The sequence below is a fragment of the Rhinoderma darwinii genome, unplaced genomic scaffold (genome assembly GCF_050947455.1).
Source record: "Rhinoderma darwinii isolate aRhiDar2 unplaced genomic scaffold, aRhiDar2.hap1 Scaffold_701, whole genome shotgun sequence".
NCBI lineage: Eukaryota > Metazoa > Chordata > Amphibia > Anura > Rhinodermatidae > Rhinoderma > Rhinoderma darwinii.
The window spans coordinates 129,877-145,368 of NW_027464262.1; the positions used below are offsets into that span (position 1 = coordinate 129,877).

Here is a 15,492-nt window from a genome sequence, read left to right on the forward strand (position 1 = left end):
TAGGGGTTTGCCTGCTTGTATATAGGGGTTTGCCTGCTTGTATATAGGGGTTCGTCTGCTTGTATATAGGGGTTCGTCTGCTTGTATATAGGGGTTCGCCTGCTTGTATATAGGGGTTCGCCTGCTTGTATATAGGGGTTAGTCTGCTTGTATATAGGGGTTCGCCTGCTTGTATATAGGGGTTTGCCTGCTTGTATATAGGGGTTTGCCTGCTTGTATATAGGGGTTCGTCTGCTTGTATATAGGGGTTCGTCTGCTTGTATATAGGGGTTCGCCTGCTTGTATATAGGGGTTAGTGTGCTTGTATATAGGGGTTCGCCTGCTTATATATAGGGGTTCGTCTGCTTGTATATAGGGGTTCGCCTGCTTGTATATAGGGGTTAGTCTGCTTATATATATAGGGGTTCGCCTGCTTATATATAGGGGTTAGTCTGCTTGTATATAGGGGTTCGCCTGCTTGTATATAGGGGTTAGTCTACTTGTATATAGGGGTTCGCCTGCTCACGCCTATGGAAACGCTGCTTGTGTACGCGTGGCGACTTGGTCAGGCGTGAGGTTAGTGATGAGCGCAGTGTTATACGATTATCACAAGTCACCTGCTCAATATAACTGCCCCCTCCCCAAAATCCCACCGTCTCCCGCTGATACATGCCGCAGCCCTCATGAGACTAACCATCCTCCCCTTTCTAGTAGTGGTATGTACCAAATCCACCCCTTTTATAGTAATGGTATATTCCACGCGCAAGAGGTCAATCTGCGCGTCACTTCCTGTCTCCATCACCCGGGGCCGTCCATAGAGCGCCGCGTGCTCAGGACTCCGGAACCTGCATTCGCTCCAGTGTTTAGTAGCTCGGAAAGTGAAAGATTCTCTCCGGAAGTAACGCCCTCCTCTCCCACTCTCGGGGTCATTGGTACGGTCCTGTTTCCGGCGTGTCCTTGAGCTGTATCCCGACCATGTTGTCCCGCTGCTTGTCCCGGGCGCTGCGCTGTCCTGTTACCGCTCTGCGGCGGGTGAGTCTGAGGAGTAAACTGCTTGTACTATAGAACCAACTAGTCCCGAGCAGCGGCTCTACCGTCACCCGGGCTGCCAAATCCTGAGCCCGCCCTCTACCTGCCCTGAACACCCCGTGTACCCCGAATATACACCGCCCCGTACCCCGGATATACACCGCCCCGTACCCCGATATACACCGCCCCGTACCCCGGATATACACCGCCCCGTACCCCGGATATACACCGCCCCGTACATACACCGCCCCGTACCCCGGATATACACCGCCCCGTACCCCGGATATACACCGCCCCGTACCCCGGATATACACCGCCCCGTACCCCGATATACACCGCCCCGTACCCCGGATATACACCGCCCCGTACATACACCGCCCCGTACCCCGGATATACACCGCCCCGTACCCCGGATATACACCGCCCCGTACCCCGGATATACACCGCCCCGTACCCCGGATATACACCGCCCCGTACCCCGACATACACCGCCCCGTACCCCGGATATACACCGCCCCGTACCCCGGATATACACCGCCCCGTACATACACCGCCCCGTACCCCGGATATACACCGCCCCGTACCCCGGATATACACCGCCCCGTACCCCGGATATACACCGCCCCGTACCCCGGATATACACCGCCCCGTACCCCGATATACACCACATCGCCCCGTACCCCGATATACACCGCCCCGTACATACACCGCCCCGTACATACACCGCCCCGTACCCCGGATATACACCGCCCCGTACCCCGGATATACACCGCCCCGTACCCCGTACATACACCGCCCCGTACCCCGGATATACACCGCCCCGTACCCCGGATATACACCGCCCCGTACATACACCGCCCCGTACATACACCGCCCCGTACCCCGGATATACACCGCCCCGTACCCCGGATATACACCGCCCCGTACCCCGGATATACACCGCCCCGTACCCCGGATATACACCGCCCCGTACATACACCGCCCCGTACCCCGTACATACACCGCCCCGTACCCCGGATATACACCGCCCCGTACCCCGGATATACACCGCCCCGTACCCCGGATATACACCGCCCCGTACCCCGGATATACACCGCCCCGTACCCCGGATATACACCGCCCCGTACCCCGGATATACACCGCCCCGTACCCCGGATATACACCGCCCCGTACCCCGATATACACCGCCCCGTACCCCGATATACACCGCCCCGTACCCCGATATACACCACATCGCCCCGTACCCCGATATACACCACATCGCCCCGTACCCCGATATACATCGCCCCGTACCCACACAGAAGTATATGGGTTGACGGTCTGATGGGGGGGGTGACGGTCTGATGGGGGGGGTGACGGTCTGATGGGGGGGGTGACGGTCTGATGGGGGGGGTGACGGTCTGATGGGGGGGTGACGGTCTGATGGGGGGGGTGACGGTCTGATGGGGGTGTGACTGTCCCTTTATAGCTGATAGAGCTCTATAGTAATTGTGTATCATGAAGCTGTTGACTCTCTGGTGTCAGCCTCCTGATATTTGCTCCTGTCTTGCAGTGCTCCGGGGACGCTCGGCTTCATCCTGCGATACGTGAGTAGAACGCTTGTGTCTCTGCCGCGCTCCTCCCTTCTCCACACTCCAGCCTCTTGTATGTTTGTCTTTCAGAGATAACAGCGCGTCATGTCACATCAGCCGGCGCCGAGCGCAGGATCATCCCGTAAGTGTCACACAAGTCCTGACTCTACCAACCGGCGATATATTTATACATAGTGTGACTGATCTTACAGTAGAGGCTCCATAGTGTGACTGATCTTACAGTAGAGGCTCCATAGTGTGACTGCTCTTACAGTAGAGGTTCCATAGTGTGACTGATCTTACAGTAGAGGGTCCATAGTGTGACTGCTCTTACAGTAGAGGCTCCATAGTGTGACTGCTCTTACAGTAGAGGCTCCATAGTGTGACTGCTCTTACAGTAGAGGCTCCATAGTGTGACTGCTCTTACAGTAGAGGTTCCATAGTGTGACTGATCTTACAGTAGAGGCTCCATAGTGTGACCGCTCTTACAGTAGAGGCTCCATAGTGTGACTGCTCTTACAGTAGAGGTTCCATAGTGTGACTGATCTTACAGTAGAGGCTCCATAGTGTGACTGATCTTACAGTAGAGGTTCCATAGTGTGACTGCTCTTACAGTAGAGGCTCCATAGTGTGACTGCTCTTACAGTAGAGGTTCCATAGTGTGACTGCTCTTACAGTAGAGGCTCCATAGTGTGACTGCTCTTACAGTAGAGGTTCCATAGTGTGACTGCTCTTACAGTAGAGGGTCCATAGTGTGACTGATCTTACAGTAGAGGTTTCATAGTGTGACTGCTCTTACAGTAGAGGCGCCATAGTGTGACTGCTCTTACAGTAGAGGGTCCATAGTGTGACTGCTCTTACAGTAGAGGTTCCATAGTGTGACCGCTCTTACAGTAGAGGCTCCATAGTGTGACTGCTCTTACAGTAGAGGTTCCATAGTGTGACTGCTCTTACAGTAGAGGGTCCATAGTGTGACTGCTCTTACAGTAGAGGGTCCATAGTGTGACTGATCTTACAGTAGAGGTTCCATAGTGTGACTGCTCTTACAGTAGAGGTTCCATAGTGTGACTGCTCTTACAGTAGAGGTTCCATAGTGTGACTGCTCTTACAGTAGAGGGTCCATAGTGTGACTGATCTTACAGTAGAGGTTTCATAGTGTGACTGCTCTTACAGTAGAGGTTCCATAGTGTGACTGCTCTTACAGTAGAGGGTCCATAGTGTGACTGATCTTACAGTAGAGGTTCCATAGTGTGACTGCTCTTACAGTAGAGGCGCCATAGTGTGACTGCTCTTACAGTAGAGGCTCCATAGTGTGACCGCTCTTACAGTAGAGGTTCCATAGTGTGACCGCTCTTACAGTAGAGGTTCCATAGTGTGACCGCTCTTACAGTAGAGGTTCCATAGTGTGACCGATCTTACAGTAGAGGTTCCATAGTGTGACTGCTCTTACAGTAGAGGTTCCATAGTGTGACCGCTCTTACAGTAGAGGCTCCATAGTGTGACTGCTCTTACAGTAGAGGTTCCATAGTGTGACTGCTCTTACAGTAGAGGTTCCATAGTGTGACCGATCTTACAGTAGAGGCTCCATAGTGTGACTGATCTTACAGTAGAGGTTCCATAGTGTGACTGCTCTTACAGTAGAGGGTCCATAGTGTGACTGATCTTACAGTAGAGGGTCCATAGTGTGACTGCTCTTACAGTAGAGGCGCCATAGTGTGACCGCTCTTACAGTAGAGGTTCCATAGTGTGACCGATCTTACAGTAGAGGCTCCATAGTGTGACCGCTCTTACAGTAGAGGTTCCATAGTGTGACCGCTCTTACAGTAGAGGTTCCATAGTGTGACCGATCTTACAGTAGAGGCTCCATAGTGTGACCGCTCTTACAGTAGAGGTTCCATAGTGTGACCGCTCTTACAGTAGAGGTTCCATAGTGTGACTGCTCTTACAGTAGAGGCTCCATAGTGTGACTGCTCTTACAGTAGAGGCTCCATAGTGTGACTGCTCTTACAGTAGAGGTTCCATAGTGTGACTGCTCTTACAGTAGAGGTTCCATAGTGTGACCGATCTTACAGTAGAGGTTCCATAGTGTGACTGATCTTACAGTAGAGGTTCCATAGTGTGACTGCTCTTACAGTAGAGGCTCCATAGTGTGACTGATCTTACAGTAGAGGTTCCATAGTGTGACTGCTCTTACAGTAGAGGCTCCATAGTGTGACTGCTCTTACAGTAGAGGTTCCATAGTGTGACTGCTCTTACAGTAGAGGTTCCATAGTGTGACTGCTCTTACAGTAGAGGTTCCATAGTGTGACTGCTCTTACAGTAGAGGTTCCATAGTGTGACTGATCTTACAGTAGAGGTTCCATAGTGTGACTGCTCTTACAGTAGAGGGTCCATAGTGTGACTGCTCTTACAGTAGAGGCTCCATAGTGTGACTGATCTTACAGTAGAGGTTCCATAGTGTGACTGCTCTTACAGTAGAGGTTCCATAGTGTGACTGCTCTTACAGTAGAGGTTCCATAGTGTGACTGCTCTTACAGTAGAGGTTCCATAGTGTGACTGCTCTTACAGTAGAGGTTCCATAGTGTGACTGCTCTTACAGTAGAGGTTCCATAGTGTGACTGCTCTTACAGTAGAGGTTCCATAGTGTGACTGCTCTTACAGTAGAGGTTCCATAGTGTGACTGCTCTTACAGTAGAGGTTCCATAGTGTGACTGATCTTACAGTAGAGGTTCCATAGTGTGACTGATCTTACAGTAGAGGTTCCATAGTGTGACTGCTCTTACAGTAGAGGTTCCATAGTGTGACTGCTCTTACAGTAGAGGTTCCATAGTGTGACTGATCTTACAGTAGAGGTTCCATAGTGTGACTGATCTTACAGTAGAGGTTCCATAGTGTGACTGCTCTTACAGTAGAGGCTCCATAGTGTGACTGCTCTTACAGTAGAGGTTCCATAGTGTGACTGCTCTTACAGTAGAGGTTCCATAGTGTGACTGATCTTACAGTAGAGGTTCCATAGTGTGACTGCTCTTACAGTAGAGGTTCCATAGTGTGACTGATCTTACAGTAGAGGTTCCATAGTGTGACCGATCTTACAGTAGAGGTTCCATAGTGTGACCGCTCTTACAGTAGAGGTTCCATAGTGTGACCGCTCTTACAGTAGAGGCTCCATAGTGTGACCGATCTTACAGTAGAGGCTCCATAGTGTGACTGTTCTTACAGTAGAGGCTCCATAGTGTGACTGCTCTTACAGTAGAGGCTCCATAGTGTGACTGCTCTTACAGTAGAGGCTCCATAGTGTGACCGCTCTTACAGTAGAGGTTCCATAGTGTGACTGATCTTACAGTAGAGGTTCCATAGTGTGACCGCTCTTACAGTAGAGGTTCCATAGTGTGACCGCTCTTACAGTAGAGGTTCCATAGTGTGACCGATCTTACAGTAGAGGTTCCATAGTGTGACTGATCTTACAGTAGAGGTTCCATAGTGTGACCGCTCTTACAGTAGAGGTTCCATAGTGTGACCGCTCTTACAGTAGAGGCTCCATAGTGTGACTGTTCTTACAGTAGAGGCTCCATAGTGTGACTGCTCTTACAGTAGAGGCTCCATAGTGTGACTGCTCTTACAGTAGAGGCTCCATAGTGTGACCGCTCTTACAGTAGAGGTTCCATAGTGTGACCGCTCTTACAGTAGAGGCTCCATAGTGTGACCGCTCTTACAGTAGAGGCTCCATAGTGTGACCGCTCTTACAGTAGAGGCTCCATAGTGTGACTGCTCTTACAGTAGAGGTTCCATAGTGTGACCGATCTTACAGTAGAGGCTCCATAGTGTGACCGCTCTTACAGTAGAGGTTCCATAGTGTGACTTTTCTTACAGTAGAGGTTCCATAGTGTGACTGATCTTACAGTAGAGGTTCCATAGTGTGATTGATCTTACAGTAGAGGTTCCATAGTGTGACTGCTCTTACAGTAGAGGTTCCATAGTGTGACTGCTCTTACAGTAGAGGCTCCATAGTGTGACTGCGCTTACAGTAGAGGTTCCATAGTGTGACTGATCTTACAGTAGAGGGTCCATAGTGTGACTGATCTTACAGTAGAGGTTCCATAGTGTGATTGATCTTACAGTAGAGGTTCCATAGTGTGACTGCTCTTACAGTAGAGGTTCCATAGTGTGACTGATCTTACAGTAGAGGCTCCATAGTGTGACTGATCTTACAGTAGAGGCTCCATAGTGTGACTGCTCTTACAGTAGAGGTGCCATAGTGTGACCGCTCTTACAGTAGAGGCTCCATAGTGTGACTGATCTTACAGTAGAGGTTCCATAGTGTGACTGCTCTTACAGTAGAGGGTCCATAGTGTGATTGCTCTTACAGTAGAGGTTCCATAGTGTGACTGATCTTACAGTAGAGGTTCCATAGTGTGACTGCTCTTACAGTAGAGGGTCCATAGTGTGACTGCTCTTACAGTAGAGGTTCCATAGTGTGACTGCTCTTACAGTAGAGGTTCCATAGTGTGACTGATCTTACAGTAGAGGCTCCATAGTGTGACTGCTCTTACAGTAGAGGTTCCATAGTGTGACTGATCTTACAGTAGAGGTTCCATAGTGTGACTGATCTTACAGTAGAGGTTCCATAGTGTGACCGCTCTTACAGTAGAGGCTCCATAGTGTGACTGATCTTACAGTAGAGGTTCCATAGTGTGACTGCTCTTACAGTAGAGGCTCCATAGTGTGACCGCTCTTACAGTAGAGGTTCCATAGTGTGACTGCTCTTACAGTAGTAATCTGGAGCGCGGTGTATAGGGGGCCGTTGTTTGGCACGAGTCTTGGTGTAATATTAACCCATGGACCTCCCCGGCACCAGTTCTGCTCTTCAGTGATTGCCAGGATCCGGTTTATAACTGATATGGGGGTAGTTGAAGTTCCCCCCTATTAATGGCCTGCTTGTGATTCACGTCACCCCCTCCGCTACATCGTATGTTTCTTCTGACGTTCAGTTCATCGGTTTGATGTGCGGCTCGTGGCGTTGGGCAATTTCAAGTTGTTTGGCGATGTGGGCGTAACTGTTCATCCATTGGCTCAGGAGCCGCTGCAATGCCTGCCGCCACAGCTGGGATCGGCGTGACCTCTGATCCCCTCTGTTTAACCCCTTAGACGCCGTGGTCCCTGGCACTGCCTAAAAGATTGTCCGTCCATTTTACACAGAATCGCAACGTGGCGCTCACGGAGGAGCTAGAAACGAAATCAAACCACAAATAAAAAAACCGCCTTTTCCCAAACGTGTTTTTTATTTTTCAAAGGTCCCAATAAAATATAATGTCCCCCCAAAAAAAAAAGTGAATGCGTTGTATGTACCCCACAATGGTTATACGGAGTAATGCCCCCCCCCCCCCGCAGCGAGGTCCACGGAGGAGAAGAACATTCTGGATCTTGGAATCTTTTTCTCGTGAATTGCGTAAATATTGTGCGAAACATAAAAACCTCGACATTCAGTTTCGCCGCAATCCTGACCCGCAGAATAAGGGGAGACGTTATTTACACCGCACGGCGAACGGCACAAAATTTCGAACGCAAAAAACAATGTCGAGATTTCACGTTTTCCTTTGTCCCCAGAAGGGTTAATCAGAAAGTTATTTGTACCCCAAAATGGTGCAATAGATCGATCCAACTAATCCTGAGAAACCCAGGTCCTGAAGGGGTTAAGTCCCGTTCTCTGTCTACACTAGCCTGCCGCCGCTGATCTCCCCCCCCCCCCCCCCATCCTACAGAGAAGTCGCCCCAGATCTTGTCCCCTCCCTGATCTCCCGCTGGCACGGCCAATACTTCACCACTTTCTACATAGGAGGTCCTCGTCCTGAGCACGGGGTCCTCACCAGCCCCTCCCCATAATGCGATCCACGATATGTAGAGCTCGAGCGCCAGGGAGACCGCGCACAGGACGCACATGGGGGGGGGGGGGTTCAGTACGAGACGTGTGACTGGGTGAGACCAGCACAGGACGCACATGGGGGGGGGGGGGTTCAGTACGAGACGTGTGACGGGGTGAGACCAGCACAGGACGCACATGGGGGGGTTCAGTACGAGACGTGTGACGGGGTGAGACCAGGACACGTGGGGGAGGGGGCTGGTTTCTGATTATCGTTTCTCTATCTGCAGAGCCGCACCTTTAAGCCTCCGTGCTGCCAGGTGTTACCGGACGTCGGCGGTCTGCAGTAAGTGTCCATGGACGGCGGCCGCTTCTCACATCCCTTCTGTAATATTCCACTTCTTGTAACCTGTCCTCATCTTCCCGGCAGGACAGGACGTGCTGACAGTGAACACCCCGGCGTTCGCAGAGTCCGTGTCAGAAGGAGATGTCAGGTGGGAAAAGGGTGAGTCTGGTCCCCCGCGCCGTCTCCACGGGTCCCCCGCGCCGTCTCCACGGGTCCCCCGCACGTTTCTCCTCCCGTTGGTCGCGCAGTGCGGCTGTAGAGGAATTGCTGTGATGGGGGAGGGGTATTTCTGCCCGATGTTTGATCACTTTTACATAAGTTCGGCCTTGCGCAGCGTGCTCGGTCTGGAGGATGTCGGGGTGTCACGTTTCTGACCGTTCCCTTCTCTGCTGCAGCGGTCGGTGACTCGGTGGCTGAAGATGAAGTCGTTTGTGAGATTGAAACTGATAAGGTACCTCTCCCCTAATTCTCCCCGGCCCCCCATGTTACAGATTGCTCTACCACCTCAATTTCCTCTTAGACATCGGTGCAAGTCCCTGCCCCATCCACAGGAGTGATCGAAGCCCTGCTGGTCCCTGATGGAGGGAAGGTGGAGGGCGGCACGCCTCTGTTTGTCCTCAGGAAGTCTGGAGGTAATGTCCACCATACGCTCAGTGGTCCCTTCATGCTGCGGCCGCACCTCATGTACGATTTCTGTCTCACTCAGCTGCTCCAAAGACGAAACCTTCTGAGACCGCCGCACCCGCCCAACCCCCGCCACCCGCTGCCGCACCCGCCCCACCCCCGCCACCTGCTGCCGCACCCATCCCCTCCACAATCCCTCCAGTGCCAGCGGTGTCCGCTCAGCCCTTGGAGACTAAGCCTGGTGAGTGCTGGGTATGTGGGGCGCCCGACCTGGGACAATCCTGTCTGTATCTTGGGTGGGTGGGTCAGGGGCCTCTGGCCAGTTCACGGCTACGTTGCTGGTATTCGGGGGTGGTGATAGTGGGAGGACTTGTAATATAGCGGCTTGTGTCTCGTACCCTCAGTGTCTGCAGTGAAGCCGTCTCCTCCCCCCACGTCTGGAGGGCCCTCGCCCGCTGGAGCTCGGCCGGAGCACCGGGTAAGTGACCGCTCCTCTAGATGACGTGTAACTGCAGAGCTTGTTCTCAGCCTGACGCTTCCACCGCAGGTGAAGATGAATCGAATGCGCCAGAGAATCGCTCAGCGGCTGAAGGAGGCGCAGAACACGTGTGCGATGCTGAGCACCTTTAATGAGGTGGACATGAGGTGAGTGACCCTGGTGTGGGGTCCGGGGGCCACAATGGGACCCCCGGCTGATGCTGCAAATGTTTGTGTTGTAGTAATATCCAGCAGATGAGGTCTCTGCACAAAGACTCTTTCCTGAAGAAACACAACTTAAAACTGGGCTTCATGTCCGCCTTTGTTAAAGCGGCCGCCTTCGCCCTCCAGGACCAGCCGGCTGTCAATGCTGGTGAGTTGTGGCTGCTAAGCTCGGCCCGTCCCTCCGCTCCGGCTTTACTGACCTCCGCTCGGCCCGTCGCTCCGCTCCGGCTTTACTGACCTCCGCTCGGCCCGTCGCTCCGCTCCGGCTTTACTGACCTCCGCTCGGCCCGTCGCTCCGCTCCGGCTTTACTGACCTCGGCCCGTCGCTCCGCTCCGGCTTTACTGACCTCGGCCCGTCGCTCCGCTCCGGCTTTACTGACCTCGGCCCGTCGCTCCGCTCCGGCTTTACTGACCTCCGCTCGGCCCGTCGCTCCGCTCCGGCTTTACTGACCTCCGCTCGGCCCGTCGCTCCGCTCCGGCTTTACTGACCTCCGCTCGGCCCGTCGCTCCGCTCCGGCTTTACTGACCTCCGCTCGGCCCGTCGCTCCGCTCCGGCTTTACTGACCTCCGCTCGGCCCGTCGCTCCGCTCCGGCTTTACTGACCTCCGCTCGGCCCGTCGCTCCGCTCCGGCTTTACTGACCTCCGCTCGGCCCGTCGCTCCGCTCCGGCTTTACTGACCTCCGCTCGGCCCGTCGCTCCGCTCCGGCTTTACTGACCTCCGCTCGGCCCCGTCGCTCCGCTCCGGCTTTATTGACCTCCGCTCGGCCCGTCGCTCCGCTCCGGCTTTACTGACCTCCGCTCGGCCCGTCGCTCCGCTCCGGCTTTACTGACCTCCGCTCGGCCCGTCGCTCCGCTCCGGCTTTACTGACCTCCGCTCGGCCCGTCGCTCCGCTCCGGCTTTACTGACCTCCGCTCGGCCCGTCGCTCCGCTCCGGCTTTACTGACCTCCGCTCGGCCCGTCGCTCCGCTCCGGCTTTACTGACCTCCGCTCGGCCCGTCGCTCCGCTCCGGCTTTACTGACCTCCGCTCGGCCCGTCGCTCCGCTCCGGCTTTACTGACCTCCGCTCGGCCCGTCGCTCCGCTCCGGCTTTACTGACCTCCGCTCGGCCCGTCGCTCCGCTCCGGCTTTACTGACCTCCGCTCGGCCCGTCGCTCCGCTCCGGCTTTACTGACCTCCGCTCGGCCCGTCGCTCCGCTCCGGCTTTACTGACCTCCGCTCGGCCCGTCGCTCCGCTCCGGCTTTACTGACCTCCGCTCGGCCCGTCGCTCCGCTCCGGCTTTACTGACCTCCGCTCGGCCCGTCGCTCCGCTCCGGCTTTACTGACCTCCGCTCGGCCCGTCGCTCCGCTCCGGCTTTACTGACCTCCGCTCGGCCCGTCGCTCCGCTCCGGCTTTACTGACCTCCGCTCGGCCCGTCGCTCCGCTCCGGCTTTACTGACCTCCGCTCGGCCCGTCGCTCCGCTCCGGCTTTACTGACCTCCGCTCGGCCCGTCGCTCCGCTCCGGCTTTACTGACCTCCGCTCGGCCCGTCGCTCCGCTCCGGCTTTACTGACCTCCGCTCGGCCCGTCCCTCCGCTCCGGCTTTACTGACCTCCGCTCGGCCCGTCCCTCCGCTCCGGCTTTACTGACCTCCGCTCTCTTGTAGTTATTGATGATTCAGCCAAGGAGATTGTGTACAGGGACTACATCGATATCAGCGTGGCCGTATCAACCCCAGGGTAAGTAAAGATAGAAAACTAGGGGAAGGGGGCGCTCCCGCCGGTCACTGACTGACCCTCATTCTCTGCCCAGGGTCTCGTGGTGCCCGTGCTCAGGAACGTGGAGGCCATGAACTTCGCTGACATCGAACGGACAATTGCTGAGCTCGGAGAAAAGGTGACCGGTCTTCATACGTGCCCCGCTGATGCCTAAAAACACCCCTCACCCCCCTAACAAGGGATATCCTCATTTTATCCCAGCATCAAATACTGACCTCCCCCATCGCAGTCAGAACCTGTCGCCTCTCCTGACCTGGATGTTTTATTATTTGCCATGAAATAACAATTCTGGAGCATCGTTTTTTAGAACTCGGTCTGCTCCTCTGTTGTTCCTCCTAGAAATTTTGGAATAAATTAACAGCTGGGTCTTACCAGTTGGGGGATGTGTCCCTACACAGACTGGGACCGTGAGCACTGATAGGACAGTCAGACTATAAGGAAATTTGTCCAAGAATTGTTATTTCATGGTGAATATAAATGACCAAAACAACAGACCTGTCCGGAGAGGAGAGCCGCCCTGTTTAAAGATGACCCATCATTTCTTGGGACCCTCCGGCAGTGATAGAATGAAAATATATAAATGTCCGGGGCTGTGAGTGTCCACGAGGTGGGTGAAGCGGTGTGTTCGTGGGGGGGGGCGCAGTGAAGCGGTGTCCACGGGGGGGCGCAGTGAAGCGGTGTCCACGGGGGGGGGGGGGGGGGTGCAGTGAAGCCGTGTGGGGGGGGGGGGGGTGTGTGCAGTGAAGCGGTGTGTCCGTGGGGGGGGGGGGGGTGCAGTGAAGCGGTGTGTCCGTGGGGGGGGGGGGGTGCAGTGAAGCGGTGTGTCCGGGGGGGGGTGCAGTGAAGCGGTGTGTCCGTGGGGGGGGGGTGCAGTGAAGCGGTGTGTCCGTGGGGGGGGTGCAGTGAAGCGGTGTGTCCGTGGGGGGGGTGCAGTGAAGCGGTGGGGGGGGGGGTGCAGTGAAGCGGTGTGTCCGTGGGGGGGGGGGGTGCAGTGAAGCGGTGTGTCCGTGGGGGGGGTGCAGTGAAGCGGTGGGGGGGGGAGTGAAGCGGTGTGTCCGTGGGGGGGGGTGCAGTGAAGCGGTGGGGGGGGGTGCAGTGAAGCGGTGTGTCCGTGGGGGGGGTGCAGTGAAGCGGTGGGGGGGGGGTGTGCAGTGAAGCGGTGTGTCCGTGGGGGGGGTGCGGTGGGGGGGGGTGCAGTGAAGCGGTGTGTCCGTGGGGGGGGTGCAGTGAAGCTGTGTACAGCGCTGATCTCGTCCCTGTAATATGTGCGCTCTTAGAATCTCTTTGTTGCTCCTTCTCGCCGGTTGTCGTTCCCCGCAGGCTCGGAAGAATGAGCTGGCCATAGAAGACATGGACGGGGGAACGTTCACCATCAGTAATGGAGGAGTGTTTGGCTCATTGTTTGGGACACCGATTATCAATCCACCGCAGTCGGCTATTCTGGGGATGCATGGCATCTTCGAGCGTCCGGTGGCTGTGTCGGGGAAGGTAAGGCCGCAGTGCATGCTGGATGGGGCTTGGTGAGGAGGGGGCTCGGTGCCGGGGGGGGGACTGTACTCCGGCTACGTGTCCTTCTCTGTAATGGGGGTAGAATATCAGCGAGCGTTCTGCTCCTCGTTCACCCGTCTCCTCCTCCTGCAGGTGGAGGTGCGTCCTATGATGTATGTGGCACTGACCTACGATCACCGACTGATTGATGGAAGGGAAGCGGTGCTGTTCCTGCGCAAAGTCAAGTCTGTTGTGGAGGATCCTCGTGTTCTGCTGCTGGACCTCTGAGAGCCGTCTACCCCCCCCCCCTATGCATTAAGACTATGGGTGGAGGGGACACTGTACAGACTCTTCTGCACGGAGGGCCGGGGTATCCCCTCTGCAGCTCCCCGCGGTCCTGACGCCTCGCAATGTACCGAGCAGATGGCTCATTTACCATATTTAAGACCACTTGAATTTTAAAGAATTAAAAAAAAAAAAAAAAAAGCCAATCACTTGTGACCTGAGCTGCATTCTATATGCGGGGGGGGAGGGGGCATTATCCGGACCGATGCATGGGAATAGATGCAGCAGAGCCAACACGGCGAATATTCCCAAAGAAAAGACCCGCGCTCCGTGTCCCGCTCACATGTACAGGAAACCTCAGGTCCTACGTTTTTCTTCGGTTACGTCCACACGCAAAACGGCTGTGAAATACGGAGCCGGTTTTGAAACCACAAGCGGTTTTTGCGACCGTTTTTGGAGCGGTTTGGAGGGGGGGGGGGGTTAAAAGCCTGAAAAACATCTGACAATAAGCCGTGTGAACATCCCCTTAGTCCAGATTGGGCTGTTTTCTCTGATGTCTCGGTGTGGACTGGAAATCTTTACTGAAGTTCCTCTAAATTCATGTCCATAATATTCTGGTCTTCATCTTAAGCCAACCATCAAGACCCAAAATAAAGAAGAGGCCACCCCGTCCTCCCGCTCCATCACTAATGCACAGACTAGTCAGGATATAGGTTTTTTTTATTGATCATGTGGCTGCACGGTAACGGGCCATGACATCACAGCGGCTGCACGGTAACGGGCCATGACATCACAGCGGCTGCTCGGTAACAGGCCATGACATCACAGCGGCTGCTCGGTAACGGGCCATGACATCACAGCGGCTGCACGGTAACGGGCCATGACATCACAGCGGCTGCTCGGTAACAGGCCATAACATCACAGCGGCTGCACGGTAACAGGCCATGACATCACAGCGGCTGCTCGGTAACAGGCCATGACATCACAGCGGCTGCTCGGTAACAGGCCATGACATCACAGCGGCTGCTCGGTAACAGGCCATGACATCACAGCGGCTGCTCGGTAACAGGCCATGACATCACAGCGGCTGCTCGGTAACAGGCCATGACATCACAGTGACCTTTTACATTGTGGTTTGGTTTTGTGCGTTCTCTGCTACTCGTGTACGACTACATGCAACCGCGTGCTCATCGGCTACATCGCCTCTGCCCCTCATAGCACCTTGTTCCACTGGATGCCGCTAAAGAAAGGGTGGGATTTAATCTTCTGTGCTCCCCCGTGACCGGTGCCGAGACGTTTGTCTGGATCATAACTGAGCAACTGAAAAGAAGACAGAGCAGGGTTAGGAGAGAAGCCGGGCGTCATCCAAGCAGCATAAAACAGATCCTGTCCAGGACCTTGACCACAGATTGTAGGGGATCGATGGGATCTGCTGCGTGTAGTGACTTGTCAGGCCTCGCACCGTCTATACACAAGTCAGACCATCACCCGCTATGGAGATACCCAACAAGGAGCAGTGGGCACAGGGACGATAACATTGGGGTAGATTCCCGGCCTCCATTCTTATGCCGTACAACATACTCACTGCGCTCAGCAGGGAAACGGCATCCGTACTGAGGGGTTCTGGGAAGGGGATTTCCATCTGAGCGCTGACCCCCGACATTAGGTTCTTGTAGAGCGGCTGCAGAGACACAGAGTCAGTCATCCCCACCAAGCAGCCAAATACCGGAGAAAAGGAGCCACGTTCTTACCTGCCCCGTCATCATCTCATACAGGAGAGCGCCCAGGCTCCACCAGTCACAGGCCTCGTCCACTGCACCCACCCCGAGGACCTCTGCAAAACAAACAGACCC

General features: G+C 54.9%; 1 protein-coding gene and 1 long non-coding RNA gene across 2 annotated transcripts; one reads left to right on the top strand and one right to left on the bottom strand.

Annotated features, from left to right (window-relative positions):
- The first annotated feature begins 794 nt into the window (after positions 1-794).
- DLST (dihydrolipoamide S-succinyltransferase) lies at positions 795-13,845 on the top strand. The gene is given in 15 exon segments (XM_075849200.1): positions 795-1,011; positions 2,561-2,594; positions 2,670-2,721; positions 8,727-8,782; positions 8,867-8,941; positions 9,178-9,233; positions 9,303-9,414; positions 9,489-9,647; positions 9,811-9,884; positions 9,954-10,051; positions 10,126-10,256; positions 11,755-11,831; positions 11,901-11,984; positions 13,187-13,354; positions 13,508-13,845. Coding segments are annotated over 15 exon segments (1,368 nt in total). The 5' UTR covers positions 795-954; the 3' UTR covers positions 13,643-13,845.
- A 496-nt stretch (positions 13,846-14,341) lies between these two features.
- On the bottom strand, positions 14,342-15,486 carry LOC142728960 (uncharacterized). The gene is made up of 3 exons (XR_012877886.1): positions 15,391-15,486; positions 15,225-15,320; positions 14,342-14,959 (listed from the first exon to the last, which is right to left on the bottom strand). It is a non-coding gene; the product is annotated as an uncharacterized LOC142728960 (long non-coding RNA).
- Positions 15,487-15,492: the final 6 nt, after the last annotated feature.